The following is a 19,589-nucleotide window of genomic DNA, read 5'->3' on the forward strand; positions in this document are numbered from 1 at the left end:
AAAATTCAGCCAAACATTGTTACAAATGATGTTTTCAAAAACTGCACATAATTCTGGATGCTCTGGTTCTTGTTTTCTGACCTTTGTAGGCTATTTTCCAACTCTTTCAAGCATACCTCATGATGTTTTTCATTCTAAAGAGAAAAAAGGCAACAGAACTTAGAAATAAAATGCAAATTAAATAACAATAGAGTTAGTACCTACGTTATATATGCCTTATTTATCCATTAAAATTCTCAGAGGCTTTACAAACTTGAGGTACTTATAAGGACCTCATGGCGCAGAAATCTTGCTTATGCCCAGTTAAAACCAAACGAAACCAAGCATGCTTGAATAGGCTTACAATCCAAAAAAGGCCTGCGATTATAGAGGCTAACCTTCTGCAAAGAAGATCAATTGAACATTTAATCTTAATAGACTTCACTATAGAAAGATACTCAATTTATTTCTTAACATAAAAGCAAGTATGTTACCATAACTTGCTTGCTGAATGTGATTAAATTTCATTCTCCAGATCAACAGGTAAGACTTCCTGGGCTAAAAGACTAGAAAATTCCCTTATTTTTTTATTTAATAGTAATATGTTACTAAGAAAAAAATATTTGAAACAGTACGAATTACTAGCCAATGTCTGACTTTGTTATAACATTTTTATCTCAGGGTAAACGCTATCATTAATTGAATTATACTCAACGGTGATAAAAATTAAAGCATACCAAACAACAGTATCTCTGATGCCATTTGAACCCTTAAGAGAATTTGCATTTGCATTGCCCTGTGATCTTGAACACTTCAAGTCAGAATACAGAATTTTGTTTTTGAGGATCTAGGAGAGTGTTCATGTCTTTCACCATCTTTCGTGTTTATTGTAAATAACACTGTAGCTTATTGTCACTGATGGTTGGACAAATCTCTTATCAAAACTTTGGCTAAAATCACTCTATTAGTAGAAAATGTGCTGAGATTTTCTGGATTAGTTAGAAGAATAGATCAGAAGTAGCATGCACCCCTCCCCTCCCCCTTATCCTTTTTTGTTTTGTTTTGACTTTCAGAGAGTATTACCCATTCAGCAGAATGACAGTTTAAGGAGTATCTACATATCAAAGCCTGGATATATTGTTATGTGGTTATTAAACTTATTTGCTCAAATCTAGTTATGTCTGCTGCAAACAATTTATCTGAGAAGGGAATTACAGTTTCATACATGTCTAATGATTTTTTTTCTTTGCTGGAAAACTGGTTTAAATATGAAATATAAGCTCAGTGTTGTTCCAGTTACTTAATAAAATAAACTGAGCATTTGTTAAATCTGTTAAAAACATCAATACACAAAATACATTGTCAAGTTGAAATAATTTGCTGTTCCCCAACACACTCATCAACTGTATTAACAGTTTGTTTTTCAGTATAAGAAACTTCATGTACATGGTGATGTGATAATTTCTTAAGTCATAAACAGTATTATTTACTCACACAGTGAAACTCATAGAGAAGTTGTTTCTTCTCTTCCTGCCTCTCTCTCAATTCGTATTCAAGAATGAGCATTTTTGTCTGAAGGGCTTGTTCCAAGTGTGACATTGTTTCAAATTCTCCAGCTACCTATAATAGCACAAGAAAGAAATTACATTTACTTATATTTGAAACCCAAATCTCAGATAGCATTGATAAAAGATTTTTTCCCCCCAAACATGGTTAATCTGAGATTGAAATCCTTCCATCTTTCATTTGAATTAGTGTTTGCAACCTTCATATTAACAACAAATCTTTGCTTAATATTCAAAGAATGCAAGCTCTTGCTCTAAGATTAGAAAGATTTCAGTGCTAAAGTTCTCGTGGACCAGCTATTCCAAATAAAATAATAACTAAGCCTTTGTCCATAAACACCAGTGTATGGGATTTAACTTAACCAACTTACACGTCAGCTAAAACATTTTGATTTGTCACAAAAACAATGATGAAATGTTGGCCCAGTCTACAAAGATTGCAGAATCACAGAACTATAGGGACCTCTTGAGATCACTAAGTCCAACACCCTGCCAAAGCAGCTCCCTACACCAGGTTGCACAGATAGGTGTCCAGGTGGGTCTCAAATGCCTCCATAGAAGGAGACTCCACAACCTCTCTGGGCATCCTGTGCCAGCACTCCGCCACCCTCACTGTGAAGAAGTTCTTACATTTGTGCAGAACTTCCTTCACTTCAGTTGCATCAATGTTGAATGGTGCAATTCACATTTAAATAGGATTCCAAGTAACTTTCAGCATTGTTCCATGTATGCAAGTAATCTTTTCTTATTTTTCTCTTCAAGCATACATTTTATAATGTCATTTTCAACTAGAAAATGGCAATCAAAGCTAAGAGTTGTATTAAAACATCAGTACCATATTTCTTCCTTCCTCCAAAGCAGATTCCAGTTGTTTGGTTAAACTGTTGTACTCCGCAATTTTCTCTTCAAGCTGCAATTTACTGCACCGAAGATTCTCATCATCTTTTTTGATCAGATAAGCAAGTTCTTCATTTTGAAATTCCATCTTTTCTAATATCCTTTATGCAAAAGATTATGACATGTTATATTTCACTGCAGTACAATGTCACAGTAATCAGTTGCAGTCCAATTCTTTTTTAAGAATTACCTCTTAAGATGTTCATATTTCTTCTGAATGTTACTGTTTTCTTCTTCTAAGGAACCATTACCCACAGAATTTACACCAATTTTGTCCTGTACAAATGACAAATCCTTTCTAGTTAAAGGACTTATGTGCAAGACATTACAAAATAAATTAAGTATGCCTGATAAAATCCAGTTGAACAATTAATCTTAGGTTGAGTAATTTTAAGTACACATCTTATGCTCAGGTTTTTGAAAAAAATCAAACACTGCAAACTTATGTGAACACTTAAGACTGAAGATGTGCTATGTAACAGTGAAGTCCTAATGAAACCCATGTGCTGCCCATGTAGCCTTGTGTAGTAGGAGTCAGTTGGTCCTATCTCCTTTTGAATTTAGGCTTTAGATTCCAGCAAGAATAAGCTCCCTCACCCCTGCAATCACAGGATGCATATAAATAATCCAGTATATATTTATATATACATGCACAATTATCATGGAAGAACACAGTTGTACTGACAAAATTTCTGAAAGTGGTATGTATAATAAAAGACAACTGACTTCACAAGAAGAGGCTGAAAAAAGAAGCTAAACTGTCTTACTCCTACCCAGCATTCAGATTGACAAACTTCTTACATGTTTACTTTTAAATCTTAGTACAGCAGTAATGATATCATTTCTCTTGCTACCATCCACCAGCATCAGATCAGCAGTGAACGGCCACATCACAATTCTGCTGGCACTATGATTGAAGGACAATCTCCATCATTCACTGGACTACATCAAGCAGTTCCATTCAGTAACTTGAGCTAACAGCTGAATTTGCTTATGTAATTACAGGCCATTCTATCAACAGACTGATAGTAAAAAATCTTCAGCAGAGGGGCAGGAAGCTGATGTCCGGGTCCAGATTAACTCAAAAGGGCTTCTGTACACGGTCCAGTTACTTCAAAAGGAATTTTCCTAACATCTAATCATATGATTAGAGTATCTAAAGGACATCAACAAGATTTACTGCCAAAATTTAGCTGTTTACTAGAGTAGTGATTATATTGAAGTAATTGGGGAATATATTTAGGAGGATTTTTAATTTATTCATAAAAATATATAGTAAAACCATGTATGTATTGAGTTTTATGTGCACCTCAAAACTAACTGCTGCGTAAGTACTTTGCTAAGCAAAGATGGATTTATGAGCTTCTGAAATGAGTATTTATAATGACAGAAACAAGCCAAATTTGATGCTACAATGATGATAATGACAGGAAATTGGAAAAGAAAAAATCAAGATCTACATTTTTACAACTAAAGCATGTACAGACACAGAGACTCACTGTGCATTTCAGCTGAAGTCAGCATGTCTTCCATGCAGGAAGATTAAATTTTTCCCACCCTACTGATTCAAACACCTGTGTCATTTCTGCTAGCAAATTATTGTCTTCCAACTCAAAGCATGATAAAACAAAACAAACGAAGAAAAAATACCCCAAACCACAGAAATGGATACTATGGCCAAAGAATGCTGAGAAACACTTAGACTCAGGCTTTAAGAAAAGTGTTAACACTACTGCTTTTAACATTAAGAATAGAAATGTTTTTAAAGCATGTATTTGATTTCTTTTTATCTACCTTTATAATTAACTCATTAAATGTTGATGTTATCAAAATACAGTTTATGGCTATTTTTCTGAGTAGATACCATCTGGTTCATAAATTATTCATTATGAAAACAAAATGAATGTGGTACTAAATTATTCCAAGAGATACAAACAATAATTAGATTTGCATGCTCATTTCCAGAGAATTCTGAGATACTTCTCAGAACATAGCTATTCGAAAGGATTGAGAATATATTAATACAAAATAGAGAAGTAAATATAAGTAACTAGAATTTCTTTCTCCCATTCCAAATTCACATAAATACACTCAACAATACTTATTCCACTGTTTGATTTATGAAGTAAACAAAGGAAACAGCTTAACTACCACAAGCAGTAGCAGGAAAAAACAACCCAGAGACTTTCTTCTAGATGGTTTCCTCATTTATCTTTAAAAATCAGAACATACTAAGCACACTGAACATGCAGCTCCCTAGGGGTTTTGCATTTCTGCATGTTAATCCTTTCCCAGTACACAAGCCTTGCTCGACATCCTCACAGCTTCCCTTCATCTGCTTTCAGTAAACCACAAACAAGTTCTAACATCTTCAACTTATGCTGTTTTGTCCCTCACCTGCACAGTACCATCACAGTAGAAAAATGTGTAAAGTCAATTGAACTTTTACAATACCTAACAGCTTTTGACTGCTACATAAAACAAACTCATACCACTGAAGTCTTACAGCAGGTTTTATTTTCTATACAACATTCATAGATGTTCTGCTGAGAGATCTAGTTTTAAAGTCATCAACAACACTATATATTTTTAGAAGTGATGGAATGAATTCTAAAATAGCAGCCCAAACCCTTAGTCATTTGTCTTAATCATTTTCTTCCTAGCTATTTGCAGTTGCATAGTAGCCAAAAAACACCTGTTCAAAAGTAAAAGTTAGTAAAACATTCTGGGTATTTAAATTCAGATTTAATACAGAAAAATATGAAGAGCCAGTACCTACTGCTTCCATTAAATGGATTGCAATAACATCTGAAAGATGAATCTCCTATAGAACTGTTTGGGAGCACATTATAATACTGCAAAACTTACCTCATAGACTTCTAAGCATTTGCTTTCTCTTATTCTTCTGTTTTCACTGAAAACTGTTTTGTATCTGGATTTCAACACTTCTACTTCTGCTTGTAATTCTTGTACCTAGGACATAACTTATTTTTACCATTTTTTAATCTAGAAAAATAGAACTATTTGCATTGCTTCTATTATTCTCAGTGTTACACCATTATTATAATCATGATAATAAGAAATGTTTCATTATAAACAAAACCTTTATGTTTACTCAAAACTGTTTATAGATTTAAAACTTGTGTTTGAACACTCCAATATGCTATTTACCTGATTTTTATAGTGTTCAACAACATTTTCCTGTAGCTTGGTCTTTTCTTGCAGACATAGCAGGTCATTTTCAACAGAAACAGTACTGGTATCCAAAGCAGCAAGGGAAGCCTTGTTTAAAACATGGGGAAAAAAAACAAAAACAAAAAAAACCACACATTAACAGTGTAATTGAAACAACAGTCTACAATATGATACTACTTTCAAGGGACTTGAAAGTATAAAAACAGTAATGGTTACTAATCCTAGCAATAAAAAATGACAGTCCGCAGCTCATTTATCAGACTATAAGAATATGTACTTTGGAGGATAGAGTACAAAACCTGGAAATTCTTTTAAATTATATCAGTAATCAAGTTGAACACAGTTCTTTTGTTTGTGAATCTTAATTTTGTATTAAGGAAAATAATTTCCAGGTAAGCAATTTTATATCTACTGACTATAAAATAAATGACATCCCGGTTAAATAGAATGATTAAAATTTGTTCCTAGCTTTGCCAGATTCCATTCCACATCACATTCCACTTACTGTGAAAAAAAATGGGTGAAATTATTTATTTAAATATATATATATATATATTTTTTTTTTTTTTTACAAGTTTGGGATCTCTAGACGGAGGACAAAGGCAAATTAAAGTGGTTAATTTGTAAATACATCAGAAATGCAAAGCCATTCCTCAGTGATTCAAAGTAATCTTACCTTCAGTTTCTCATTTTCAAGAAAAATCTTCTCATTTTCAGAGTTAACAGAATTTAGCTTTCCAAGAATTTCATCATTAGATTTTCTTCTGCGTTCTTCCTTTCTTTTCAGGTCTTCAGAAAGGCTTGTGATCTGCCTTGTTGGATAGCAAGGAATTCTGTGTAACATATGTTTCCAGAACCTTCGCTATGCAAATCAACCTGTTCCTTAAAACAAACTCCTTTATTGTTCTTGTTTCATAAAAGAACAATAAATAAATACATGGGAGAACACACTTAAATATCTGAAGCAAGCAGTATCTATTGAAATATCAATTTTTCAGAAGAGATGCTATCCATCAAAGAAGAGAACCTAGCTCCACTGTAAATGAGTATTACCTAGACGACACAAGGGTACTTCCAAGGCAAATATGCATTTACCTACTGTTGAAAAAAAAGAATGATACTGAATTTAAAGGAGTCTATCAGATAACTATCAGATAAGTGAATTCCATGGTTACCTTTGGAATAATACTTCCCATTGTTGAAAGCAATAAATTGTGATTTTTCCTTCACCATTTTTCCTCATGTTAACAAGGACAAACAGTGAGAGTTGTTTCACCATTTAGGTAGCCATTCACTGTCTAGTGACACAGGTCTTGATAAAATGGTACATTTCAAATAGAGATTTGTATTTCTAGTTCAAATACTAATGACAAAAAGCAGAAGTAAAAAGAGTACTTGAAGAAAAAAAGCAGATGTTCCTCTTCTTTCCTAGATGCCTATGCATACACAATATACCTCATCTGGCTATACAGATTTCCAGCCTCACCTCATTTATTTGTACTGCAAAATTTTAAAATGTTTCTGAAAGTATTTCAGTATAACAGATTTCCTGAAACAAAAATCAAACAGTCAAGGCAGTTTAATTTGAGTTATGTATTTGAGCATGAATCAAAATCTGTATAAAACAAATATAGAATATTAGACCTGCATAAATGCACTTCCTAGTTTATTTTGCTTTTTTGAATTAGAGTCCATATTCCTACTCTGAGTTAAAAAATATTTGTCACTGTTTGACAAAGAAGATGGCATAGTCTTTGTCTACATTTCATTGCTTTAGTAAGATTGGACAGTTTTGTCTTGCTTTTTCAGACAAGAGTTAATTGTTCAGATGTTCACTTAGGAGGAATCTCTATCCTCTAGCAGTGTGAGATATTACCAGAAACAAAATAACCTTGCTGTCATTAGTCTGCAGTGGATCCTGGAAGCCCAAATAAGAAATTCATACTTTGCAGCCGATGCAAGGGTTAAAACTTAAATTGTTGAATAACTGAATAAATGATTCTGTGAAATAGCACAATCACTATCAAGCTCCAGCTGAAAGAAACTATGCAGGGGAAGTAACAAGTTCCTCACTTCTACGGGGGAGTTATTTAAAATAATAAAACAACAACAAAACAGCAAACAAACTTGTGAAATGAAACCAGAATTCTTAAACTTGTTCTAGTTTCCCATTTCTCAATTCGGCTCAGAATTTTAACATGAATACATAGCTTACATTGTCAATCGTAACAAGCTACTAAAAATCAAATTTCTGTGACTGCAGAAACTAAATTAGATCTCCACTAATTTAACTTACTTCTTTAGGTCTTCATTTTGAATTGCTAACATTGTCTTTTCTTCTACCATTCTATCATGCTGTTTTCTCCAGACTTCAGAAGCAGACAGTATCTCAGACAATTTGACTTCCTACAGAACACATTAATTACAAATCCTGGATCACACAGATGCCATAAGGAGCACCATCTCGTTCTACAAAATCTTCTAAACACAACTGCTATTTATTGAGTTCTCTAATACAAAGCAATACATAACTTTGCCTTATTACCTCAAAAAGGGAACAAAAACTGTACACATTTTAAAAAATCAAAGCCTAATACAAACTTACCTTCAAAGACAAATAAACACAGGTAATGTACATTAGCTTCAGAATGTACCATTACTTAAGATGAAAAACTTCTCAAAAAAAAAAAAACCAACTGTCTCCAACACATCCCTTCTATATATAAATTATATGTTAATGCTAAAATAAAATTCTGTCAAAAACATTTTAAGGATTAAAAAAAGAATAGCTATATAATAAATGCAAGGTCACATAAACTTGAGCATTAACAGACACTATCTTGAATGTAAATGAGAACTTCAATGGGTAGAAAACAGTGTGACTACAAAACGCTACCAGACAGGAGATGAGCAAATGCTACTCCTCTGTAAATGTAATTTCTTGCAAAGATTAAAGAAAACAAAATAAATTATTAACCTTCTCCAGATATACTAACTGGAAAAATATCCTTAATACAGACAAATCCTAAACAATGGCAATGTATGGAAAACTGTGAAAACGCTTAGGACACTTAAATGAGTTGACAGATCCCAGCACAGTTATCTTTTCAAAAAGATAACTCTCTGAACACAGGTGAAAGACAAGGTATAAGCCACACAATTTGAATTGAAGTTGTGTGCTTGGTTATTGTAAAAGTTCAAAGCAAGAAGCATGGAAACAGAAAGCTAAGCATTCACATGAGACAGCATAAGCTAATGAATAAAGGAAATAAAGTCTTCAGACCCAGTTCTGATCTTTCAGTACATCATACTTCTGAACTTAGTCATTGTATCTCCACAAAAGTTGAGAGAAAGATCAGAAGAGTTATACACACTGATCACACTCCACTTATTTACTATGAAGTGTAGAACCAGCATAAAATATTAACTAAATTTTAAAAAGCAAAAACAGTGAATAAAAGAATGGTTTGCATGTCAGTTATAGCAAGCTTCTCCATAACTGAGGAACAAAAATAAGAAATACAAGCAATGCAACAACAAACTTTCCTATTTTACAAAGGGAAAAGTTTTCCAGTTACTCAGTTTAACACAGGAAAACATTGCTCAGTGTAATCACTCACATGTTCTTTTATTCTGGAGGTTAAATTTCCCACAGCTTCTTCGAAGTGTTCAGTTTTTCGTTTCTGGGACCTGATTGCTCTTCTCAGATCAGCCTTCTTTTGCTCACTTGCTTCCCTCAAGGCTAACATCTGACGTTTGCAATCACAAACTTCAAGTTTCCACTCTGCTATTTTCTTCTCTAGAGTCTGCAACATAATTAAAAATCAGCTCTTTTCAATTCCTACACCTTATAAATCTGTCTTTGAGGTATCATAGTGAAGAACAGGAACTGTGGTTATAATCCATTTCCATTACTACCTCTGTATTTGAAATCTTCTCGTTCACACAAGGACTTAGTATCTGTACAGAACTAGAAAAGAAATTGTGTGTTGGGAAAGTTGTTAGAAAGATAAGCAAGATAAGAGGTCGAGGAGGTATAGAAACAGAAACAAGAAGGAGGAAAGGCATCATCACACACTCTTTGAAATGAATGTAAAATTTCAACATAGATGACGCGATGCAGACATTAAACCCATATCTGAGATGGGAAATATGATTGGTTACACCATCCCCTAGTGACTCATTTTGATGAATATCACCTTGTTACTAGTGATATAAGCTGATGAAGCCTGAGCTCTGAATTTATAGTGAGCAAACACATGAGTAGGACTGGAGATCAGTAAAACTGCAAATGAAGCTTTAACATGAAAGTCAAGATCTTAGATTTGAGTATTTTAAGTCAAGAAAACAGGAAAGACCAAGGTATTTTTCTGAATTCATGCACTATGAGATGGTCTATCAGATGACAATATCCTATTTCCCTGCAAGATTTAACTTCTTCCCATGAGTGCAATGGTACCACTCTAAAAATGAAAAAGAATTGTATAGTAAAACTTTTGAGAGTTTCTTATATTCCTATATAGTGTTTGATAAATGTACAACTTCTAAAAATTAAATTATTATTAAAATATATAAACACTCAGGAAACAGTTTTCACATATAAGACATGACTCGCAGGAAAAATGACTTCAACGAATAGAGAAAAAAGTCTGAGTCTATGTACAGTTTTCCTTGCCTGTAGATTTCAGTAAATAACTGTTAAATCCTGTTACAACCACAGGGGGTCAGAATCACATAAGAATGAGTGCTTTAGGCATTATTCAGTACCTCAACAAATTCAAATTTGCACAACTTGTAGGGGTGTGTATGCCACCCCCAAAATTTTTTTTTTAAAACTAAAAAAAAAATCTTGCAGCCAAGGTTTTTTCGTTTATGCCCATGTTCAAATACTAAAATCTGAGACTACTCCAGTATCTGGCACCTGACCTTGCCCTCAGTGTGGTTCTACAACCAGTAACTGCTGCAGCAAATGCCCAAATTTACCATTTTTTTTTTTTAATGAAATGGAAAGCATTTTACCTGCCTTAAACACAGCGAGATTAGGAATTAGTCACAAGTGTTTCAGTCAGTATTTTATCAAGTCCCCCACATTTAATAAAAAGAAACAAGCAGTGAGCCATCACACATCTCAAACAATTTTCTATGGAAAATTCATCCTGGGGACTTCTCTCTCTTCCTGTCGACTGCATGGAAAGTGCTCTGCTTTAGGAAAGGTAACAGCCTTCCACATGGTAAAATTAGGTGAATAGAAACACTTCTACGGAACTTTTCTTTAGCAGGACCACTAGTATGTATGAGTTGAAACAATTAGAAGAAAATAATATTGAATTAACACATATATTCTCAATTGATTTGGATTTTTTTTTAATTTCATACATCACTTGAAAGAAATCTATTTTTTTATTCAATAAGATCAAAGAAATACCTTAAAAAAGACTTAAAACTCAATTCTGAAATAAATCCACAGAGGGGATTTGCTAATTTTCATATAAACTTAAAATACATGAAAATATGTTGACCTGTGTTTTCAGCTTTAACTCATCATTTTTCATTTCTTTTCTTTGAATCTGATACTGCAGATGAGCTTCAACCATGTTTACCGATCTTGATGGGTAGCCCTCTTTCAGTACATGGACCTAAGAAAGGAAACAAATGCAAATCTATTGGTCTATGGAAATAGAAGATATGATGTAAACTACATTCTTCCTACTTTGTTGAATTTCAAGAAAAGAAAATGTAACCTACAAGTATACTCACAAGCAGTAACTTCTTACTAATGTCATTAATATGACTTTTCTATAGAAAGCTAACAAAAATCACAAATTTATAGGATGTTTGTGCACTTCACTCATATTTAATTTAATTTATTAAACCCTAAAGACCATTAACAGCTTTGAGAATTACTGATACACTTAAACTCAGTTTAATAGTATGGGAAAGACAACTTCTCATCAGAACTTAAGTTAGCTGATCTAGGATATATTTTGCAACTTAATTATTTCAGCTTGCATTAAAAAAAATAAACAGTCAAAGAAATTGCATTACTAGTATAGAATAGAGGAATATTTTAATGTACTAGTAAAAGTGTTTGCTATAGATGCCAGTAAGAAAGGCACTGAGAATTATCTCCAATAAATGGCTTTTTAATAACATAAGAAGGAACAATAGGATAGCATAAGTAATCTCTTACACCTTTAAAATCTCTCTGATGTTGAGCATCTTAGTCAGGACAAAGAATGCTGCTCAGATTCCACCTATGCTGAGATAGTCTTCACCTTGTTGGCCTTATGGTCTTCAGAATTTTTTGTAGAACTTTTCTTAGAAGTATACAGATCTATGCAACATTTCTACTCTTATGAAAAAGAATGCTTCTACTTTAGATACAGTAGCAAGAAACAGATTGATAAACCATGTGTAAATCACACTAATCCTGAAACTGTTGTCTGTGCTGTATAGAAGAGTACAACAACTTTTCTGACCTTGTTCCTGCAATGAGCCCCTTCCTTTGTGCTGTTCAGAGAATGAGCAAGATCTTGCCAGCCATTGATGTTACTAGACCTGCTGCCTATACCACCCTCCCCCATTTGTTGAGTTTAAAAAAAAAGCCAACAAATTAATGAAGACTAACTGTGAACAGAATCACTTCAGCTTATTCTGTATTACTTTATTTGTTCCAGAACTGCAGCAAATAAGAAAATAAAGGGTGCTCAAAGCCATTACTCTGGATCTATGACCAACCCAGAACTGTGGGGCATCAGTGTTAAGGAAAATTTGAACTCTAAGTAGGCATGGATACAGTCTCAATTATTCAAATTTATTTATAGAAATGTGTTTCAGGCATTTTTAATGTGTAGATCTTTGAAATAGTAGTTTTAATAAAAGCATTAAATTAGAAAGTAAGAATATAGTATATTGGAAAAAATAATCAATAACTGGTCACTCACTTTTTTAAGCTGAATCTTGGATGACAGTTCTTCAATCTGTTCTTCTCTTTCTACTATCTTTCTCCTTAGACTCTTAATGGAGGGAGAAAAATAAACAATCTTCATGACTAATAATGTAATACACACTGACAGACATTTCAGTTAAGAATAACTGAGATTCCATTTTTTAACCATACATCACAAATACTGCAATCAATCTCTAAATAGCAGAGACTATGGCCTCAAATGTGTACTGAAGAATCAATGTTTAACTGCATAGATCACAATAAGCTCTTGTTTAAGTCATGTCACTAAGACAAAAATCTAAAACATGTTTCACAGTTTCATACATAACAAGTATTCAGGAAAACTTGATATGTTTGCTCTAAAAAATAGCAAGTTCTGCTTCCAAAAAAATATGATGGGTAGGATAAATGGTAGGGAATAGGAAAAATGATAGGGGGAAAAAAAAATGAACAGAACACAATTCCAGGTCAGAGATTATAGAAAACGAGTTAATATAACCTAAACAGAGGCCTAATAAATATTTCTGAACAAAACCAACCAATACATATTTTTTAAGCAGACAGCTCTCTACTTTATCTCTCTGCTCCTCTATTTTAGCTTTGTTTGTTCATTTCATCAAGGAATATCTGATATAGATTGAAGAATGGCTCTGAAATACAAGAGTTTGTTTTCTAAGCTTTTTCTTCACCTTTTTACTGGTAATGGGTTATTAGTTGGACTAGATAATCCTAGAGGCCTTTTCCAATTTTAATGATTCTGATGTTCTATGTTCCAATGATTCTTGTTATCTGCCCACTGATACTGAAATAAATGACAAGTCCTAGCTGAAAAAAAAACCAAAACAAAGAGCCTAAGACTCATCTATATAAATATTTATCTCATTTACAGTAACCGCAGTAGTTACTCTGAGTCTACTCTGTACAGAAAACAATGCATAATGCATTCCACTCTGTAAAAGAAGTGATGTCAAAATCCAGCACAATAATCAAGTGGTAGTTACTGTTTAACTGTATCAGTAAGCCACATTCTCCCTATGCTGTTCTGATGTGAATTAGTATACTATGACACAGTCCTTTTCAAATGTACAGCGTAGAAGGAAAAAGTAACAGATATTTTCAGTTTTCTTACAGCATTGTGGGTTTCCTTTTCTCTTAACTTCTGTATCAAAGCATCAACGTTATTGCTGTCTGTCTGCAAAACAAAAGCAGAAAACGTTAACAAATTACTTTAAGTTACAATTGACTTAGCAATTAGCTTTGAATTTGGCATAACGTCTAGTTCATTTTCTGTTTGGTAGGTGTAAATATTAAAAATAACATACTCAGGATATTTAGAGTTGGTAGTTTATATCTTAAAGATGCAACTTGTTCAGTACATAGAACTTCTCAGCTACGGATTGAGAGTCCCTACAGACTAGGGTCATTCCATATTCCAATTTATTTATTTCAGCAAAAAGCAGTCTGAAAACTTTACGTGCTTCAATGTTACTTGAACACATAGTCAAAAACAGTAAAAGTACTTGTACAAACTGTAATATATTAAGGACTAATATTGACTGTTTAAGGCTTTCAGTAACTTCAGTTAGAGATGAAACTTTGAAGAATGAAATATGAGACACAAACTAAGAGAAGAGGAAAATCATTCTATATTACTCATTACCATAAACCTAAAAGTTAACGACATTTTAGAATACAAGTTTTGGAGAAGGAATAAATTTAAATAAATAAAGCAAAATAAATACAAACAGTAGGACTTCCTATTTGAAAGCCCAAAGCATTTTAGTTTCACTAGTGAGAGAATTAATCTAGGGTCTCCAAGGAAACAGGGCAACTCACCATTTTATACTATTAGACCTAATCTAAACACTGAAGGACAATAAGCACCAAGAGGCATCCTAGATCTCTCTCACACACACACACAAGCAATGAAATTACTGACCACAGAAAGAGAGCAGAGCCTTCAGTTAAATTGTGTTCTAAGCTCCACATCCTAGCACAGTGCTAGCATGCGCTGCACCTACTCTCCAAATTATATTGTGCTCCATATAAGGAATAAGAACAGCTGTTTTCAATGCTTTTAAAATAAGTATCTCTTCCAGCTGGAATTAGATGTGCCTAACTAGCTGCATCCTACCACAACCCACCTGACTGCCCAGGTGCATCCACCTCCTTAATCTCTCTGCATTCCCATTATTTTAAAGCAGTTCCCTACAGGCTTGTCCTCATTTCCTCCGTTTCCAGGTACTCAGAACCTGTCTTGCACTTTACAGACATGTGATCTTTGACTCTCATAGGAAGCTAGTGGTTGCTTTGCATAGTCTTACGTGTTTCTCTTCTCTTGTTTGAAGCAAAAGCCACAGTAATCTTTTGGTGGTTTTGAGTGTTGTTAATTCTTTTAACAGCAAATCCTCTTGCGTATCAATAACGATCATCTCTGATGTTGGCAGTTTACAAACCTGTTAAAACATTGCAACCAAGAAATTATACGTGATCCACAATACTCCCCTAAATGTTTGTTACTAATATTTAGATTTTTCTTTCAAACACTGACACTAAAAATAAATAAATGCTTGCAACATTTGAAAGTAAAGTAACGAAAGAAAAAACATTGCCATAGTAATCCTTAAAACAGAATGTGAAATATTGAGGTTCCTCTTCCAATCTAACAGAAATGAAGTATCTTCCTCTGGTTTAATACTTCTTTCTGATAAATGGCACAAAATGTCACTTTAAAGATGTTGTGATAGCATCAAGACAAAAAAAAAAAAGTGGAAACTCTGGAATCAAAAGATTTGCTACAACCCCCTGCAAAGAAGTCATCTTACCCTCATCTGTACATAATTATAGAATACATAATACTATATACAGAATACTTTTGTGTTAATTGATTTAGTAGTTTATGATTTAGTAGTTTAGTGGGTAGGGATGGTGTTAGGAGGATGGTTGGTCTAGATGATCTTGTAGGTCCTTTCTAACCTAATGTACTTATGAACCTAATGTTCTTGGAGAAAAGTTCAAATGCAACTCTAGGTTGAGAGTCTAAATTAATAAATTATTTGAAAAACATGAAAACATCCCCTCAAATTATAGTCACGCTGCACTGACTTGTGACTTGTGTATCTTTTCTTTCTTCCTTAAATACAATGGCAAGCAGGCTTTAAGGAACACATCTAGATAAGGTTTATGTACATGATTGTCAAAGGTTAAAATTGGAAAAGTCACACCTCTCTGCTCTTTCATGAACTCTTTTGTGCAGCTTCTGCAAATGGGACAAGCATTTGCAGAGATCAGAATTGTAAAACTTTCTAAATAAAAAATAAAAAATAAAAACCACAGATATTGGTACAGACAATAAATTAAAACAATAATAATTACTTTTGAATTCAGCATTTAGTACTTATATGAACTTTTGAGAACAGTATACTTACATTTGTCATTCTACCAAGTATGTCTTTAAAAGCTGGCAATAAGTTCTCTGCTGAATTAATTGCCATTTCTGCTCCAAAAATCTCATGTGATGCACAATTTTCACAAGAGGCGTTTTCCTCCTCCATGGCTTCCACACTTCCATTCAAGTTTTGTTGTAGGGGGTTTCTTAGCAAGCTTTCTTTAAGCAGTAGGGACCGTTCTGTAATCTTAGTCCCATGTTTATCAGGACATGGTCCCCACATCTTTTTCCAAGCTTCCTCCTGCATAGTCACTGCAAATTTAAGAACAATGTATTCAGTTAGAATTTAATTTGTCCTTGGTTACAGTGGTGCAGATTTGCTGCCACAAAATAAGTTCATTTCAAGCAGGAATCATGATTTTGTGCCCTCACAGTAATTAATCAGCATAAAGGGAATTGTTAAGAAGACTTTGGAGAATTGAGACATGATTGGACCTGAATTAATCATGCAATTTTCCAGTTCTCACATCATTATCTTCCCCACAGTCTATGAAGCTAAATCCTCTGTAGCAGTCAATAAAAAGCCTCATGCCATAAGGCTGTCAGCTCTATGAAAACCTAAAGGTCAAAAAAAGTATTTCTAAAATTTAAAAATGCTCAGAATTGACACCCATCTGGTAGCCTGTAAGAAGTAAAGGTTACGACTTCCAGAAGAGAACTGAGGAAGTCAGGAATGAAAAATCACCTTCAATTTTAAAAGAAATCTTCATTCTTCACTCCACAGGGTTTCCATGTGAATTCCATATCACACTATTGCTCATATTTAACTACTGTTAAATAAGAATTCATTGTTATCTATCTCCCACTTTGGCTTATATGACCCTCTGGACTTCCAACTTTGCAGGAACATTTTCGTGCATAGGGCATAAAGTAATATATATATTTCAACTAATTATAACAAAGAAAATGATAAGACTAAATGTTAAATACTTGCATAAGATATTTACATTCACATGGGTACTATATTTTGTTCTACCAATTTTCTTACTTGCTCTTCTGGACAGTTGGATTCTTTGCTCAGCTCAGTAAAATACTTTCCAGCTTAGATGGCTTTTGTAGTTCTACAATAATCATTTTTATATGGCAGAATCAGTTACCAGAATTTTCCCTCTTCTCGAGATATAACAGGTATCACACACCTTTTTCCCTGAAATACACTCATAATTATGTAGCATTTAGTATCATTTACTGTTAGGGTATGCACCTTCCAGCTCAAGGCATGAAACAATCCAGCTCTTCAGGCAATTCGAGTGTTGAGCATTGAAGAAACCTCACTTCCATTTATGACTCCCAGTGAGTGTACAAACCCGTGATACCACAGGATGCACCCTCCTACTGACAGCTCTCACCGCATTTGTGAGGCAAAGGTAAACTGCCTGCAGTGAATTTGGAGATACCACGTGAAACAGCAGTTCATCCCATTTGGAGGCAGCAGCAGCTTTTTCCAGTTGGGAACACCTGCTTACCTTGGAGCTGCACAGGGAAATGCACTGCCCATGGCACAGAAGTCCAGCTCCAGGTATTGCACACTGGCAAAACACACCCCACTATCCAGATCCCTTGCCAAGCACCAGGAAGCTGCCTTGGCCCTGCGTTACCCAGCCAGAACCAACTACTCCTGCTTCCATACCAAGTGATGCACCCTCTTCAAAAGGGTTTATCAGACAGAAAGTTTATGTTTTCCCATACACATTTCCCTCATCACATACTTGAGAAAATGCATACCAGAATTCCAGAAGATTCCCTCAGAACCTCAGGATGTAATTGCTCTACTTTGAACTCTTGCTATAAGGCAAATGACTGCTCTCCAATGGTGTTGTTAACTGTTGCTTGGATTATTTTTAATGCATACTTATGTGTCTTGTTTTACTACATGGGTACATTTCCTAGCAGGCCCCAGTTTGAGTAACACAGTCCAGGTCTCTATATCTTAGTGAAATAACCAAAGCTGGGTTGTTGAATTTAATTGCTTTCATTGAAGATGGCATCTTGAAAGGCTCAAAGTGAAATTTAATTCATCCCACTTCGTTTACATATGCAGAAAAGAAGAATTAAGATTTTCACATCGTTTCAGTGTGCCGTTTTTCAGACTTAACAGAGGAGAACGAACTTTCCTCGTTAATATCAGCAAGAAAAAAGCTTTCCTGAGCAGCAGAGCCCCGTGTGGGCGCGGTGGGGACACGCAGCTGTACGGCTGCTGGTGCTGGCGGTGCTGACGGCACCCTGCCAGCTCTGCACAGCTCTCCGTGCGTCTCAGCACGCGCCGGTGCCCATCCGTCGCTATCTGCAAAGTACCCCCATAACGCAGCCGCGCCCCACTGCGAAGCAAAGTACCGAGGGGAACGCAGCCCCATCAGCGATTTAACACAACGCAAGCGAAGTTTTGCGCAGGTCTCCATGCAGCTTAAGGCTGTTTGTTCACTAACCGCGTAAGCGGGTGGCACAACAACCACCCCCAGCAGCAGCAACCGGAACGCGGCCAAAGGAGAAGGCGAAGCCCGCAGCTGCGGCTCCCTTCCCGCACGCTGCGCTGAGGTTCAGGACCCCGCTGCCCCCGTCCTCACCGCACCCGGCGCCCGCACGCCCCGGCTCCTCTCCCCTCACCCCGTCCCGGGCCGCGAACCCCGCCGCCCCTTAGCGGCAGCCCTCACCGCCGCCGAGGACCGCTGCAGCCGTTGCCGCGACAACCCAGAGTCGGCAACGGGTGCCCCGCGGAGGCGGGCGCTCCCCGGAGCGCTCGGTGCCTCGCGTCCCCGCGCGGCCGGGCCGTCACAGCGCGGGCAGGGAGCACGGGATGCCCTGGAGATCGGCATGCCCGCTGCTCCTGCTTGTTTTCTTTCTGGGTGCTTCCATTCAAGGAAGGTTTTCTGAGGTCATCGTTATTTGTTTAAACGGACTGATCTGAGCCACACGCACGGAGAAAAAAAAAATCATGCTTTTTATGCTACCCTGGTAAACTCTGCACTGTTTGCACAAGATTAGCGCATGTACGCCGAAGTGCAGCTCCTGGGGAGCACGCGGGTAACTTCCTCCTGCAGGTGCGAACTCTGGATCGTCTCCCACAACAACGCCTTTCTCCGACCCTGCGCGCAGTGCCGTGCTTCCCGACGGACCGTGGGAAGCGCTGCCCTGCTCAGAACATGCTGCGTGTCAGGGTACCGCAGACCCTGCAAGCTGATGCCAGCTCTGCACGGCGCTCATGTCCCCGCTGGCTCCGGCAGCGCCAAATGCCGGTTCTGTGTCACGTGCTGGGCAACGGAGCGGGGCAGAGTCAGAAGAACAAGCAAGCGCGTCCTGATGTAGGATCGGCACTCGGTGCGTGCGTTCAGAGCTGTATAACAAGTTGTGTCAAGAGGAGCTTAGCAGGGGATAGATTGTTTCGTTCCTCCCTCCCTCCCTCCACAAATGCTCTTCTTTGAACAAGAAGAGGCACGGATTTCTGAAAAGAAAAAAATATATTCATATACACTTAAAAAAATCCAAGGCTAAATTCCAACATTTATAATACTAGTAAAGATGAAATCACTCCATTATTCATTATGGATTAACAGCCTGT

General features: G+C 35.9%; 2 protein-coding genes across 2 annotated transcripts in view; one reads left to right on the forward strand and one right to left on the reverse strand.

Annotated features, from left to right (window-relative positions):
• Positions 1 to 19,589, forward strand: part of CLCA2 (chloride channel accessory 2) — a 63,190-nt gene that overhangs the window by 28,774 nt on the left and 14,827 nt on the right. The window lies entirely within an intron of this gene.
• On the reverse strand, positions 6 to 18,689 carry ODF2L (outer dense fiber of sperm tails 2 like). Its single transcript, XM_065741271.1, has 15 exons — positions 18,685 to 18,689; positions 16,014 to 16,285; positions 14,910 to 15,041; positions 13,715 to 13,777; positions 12,581 to 12,652; positions 11,156 to 11,272; positions 9,257 to 9,442; positions 7,933 to 8,042; positions 6,313 to 6,448; positions 5,613 to 5,723; positions 5,310 to 5,414; positions 2,632 to 2,717; positions 2,380 to 2,542; positions 1,474 to 1,599; positions 6 to 134 (listed from the first exon to the last, which is right to left on the reverse strand). The coding sequence occupies exons 2-15, from the start codon at positions 16,278 to 16,280 to the stop codon at positions 6 to 8; spliced, it is 1,803 nt and encodes a 600-aa protein (XP_065597343.1). The 5' UTR covers positions 16,281 to 16,285; positions 18,685 to 18,689.

The sequence above is a fragment of the Cyrtonyx montezumae genome, unplaced genomic scaffold (assembly GCF_038088225.1).
Source record: "Cyrtonyx montezumae isolate F1298 unplaced genomic scaffold, pur_monq_1.0 scaffold_1, whole genome shotgun sequence".
Taxonomy (NCBI): domain Eukaryota; kingdom Metazoa; phylum Chordata; class Aves; order Galliformes; family Odontophoridae; genus Cyrtonyx; species Cyrtonyx montezumae.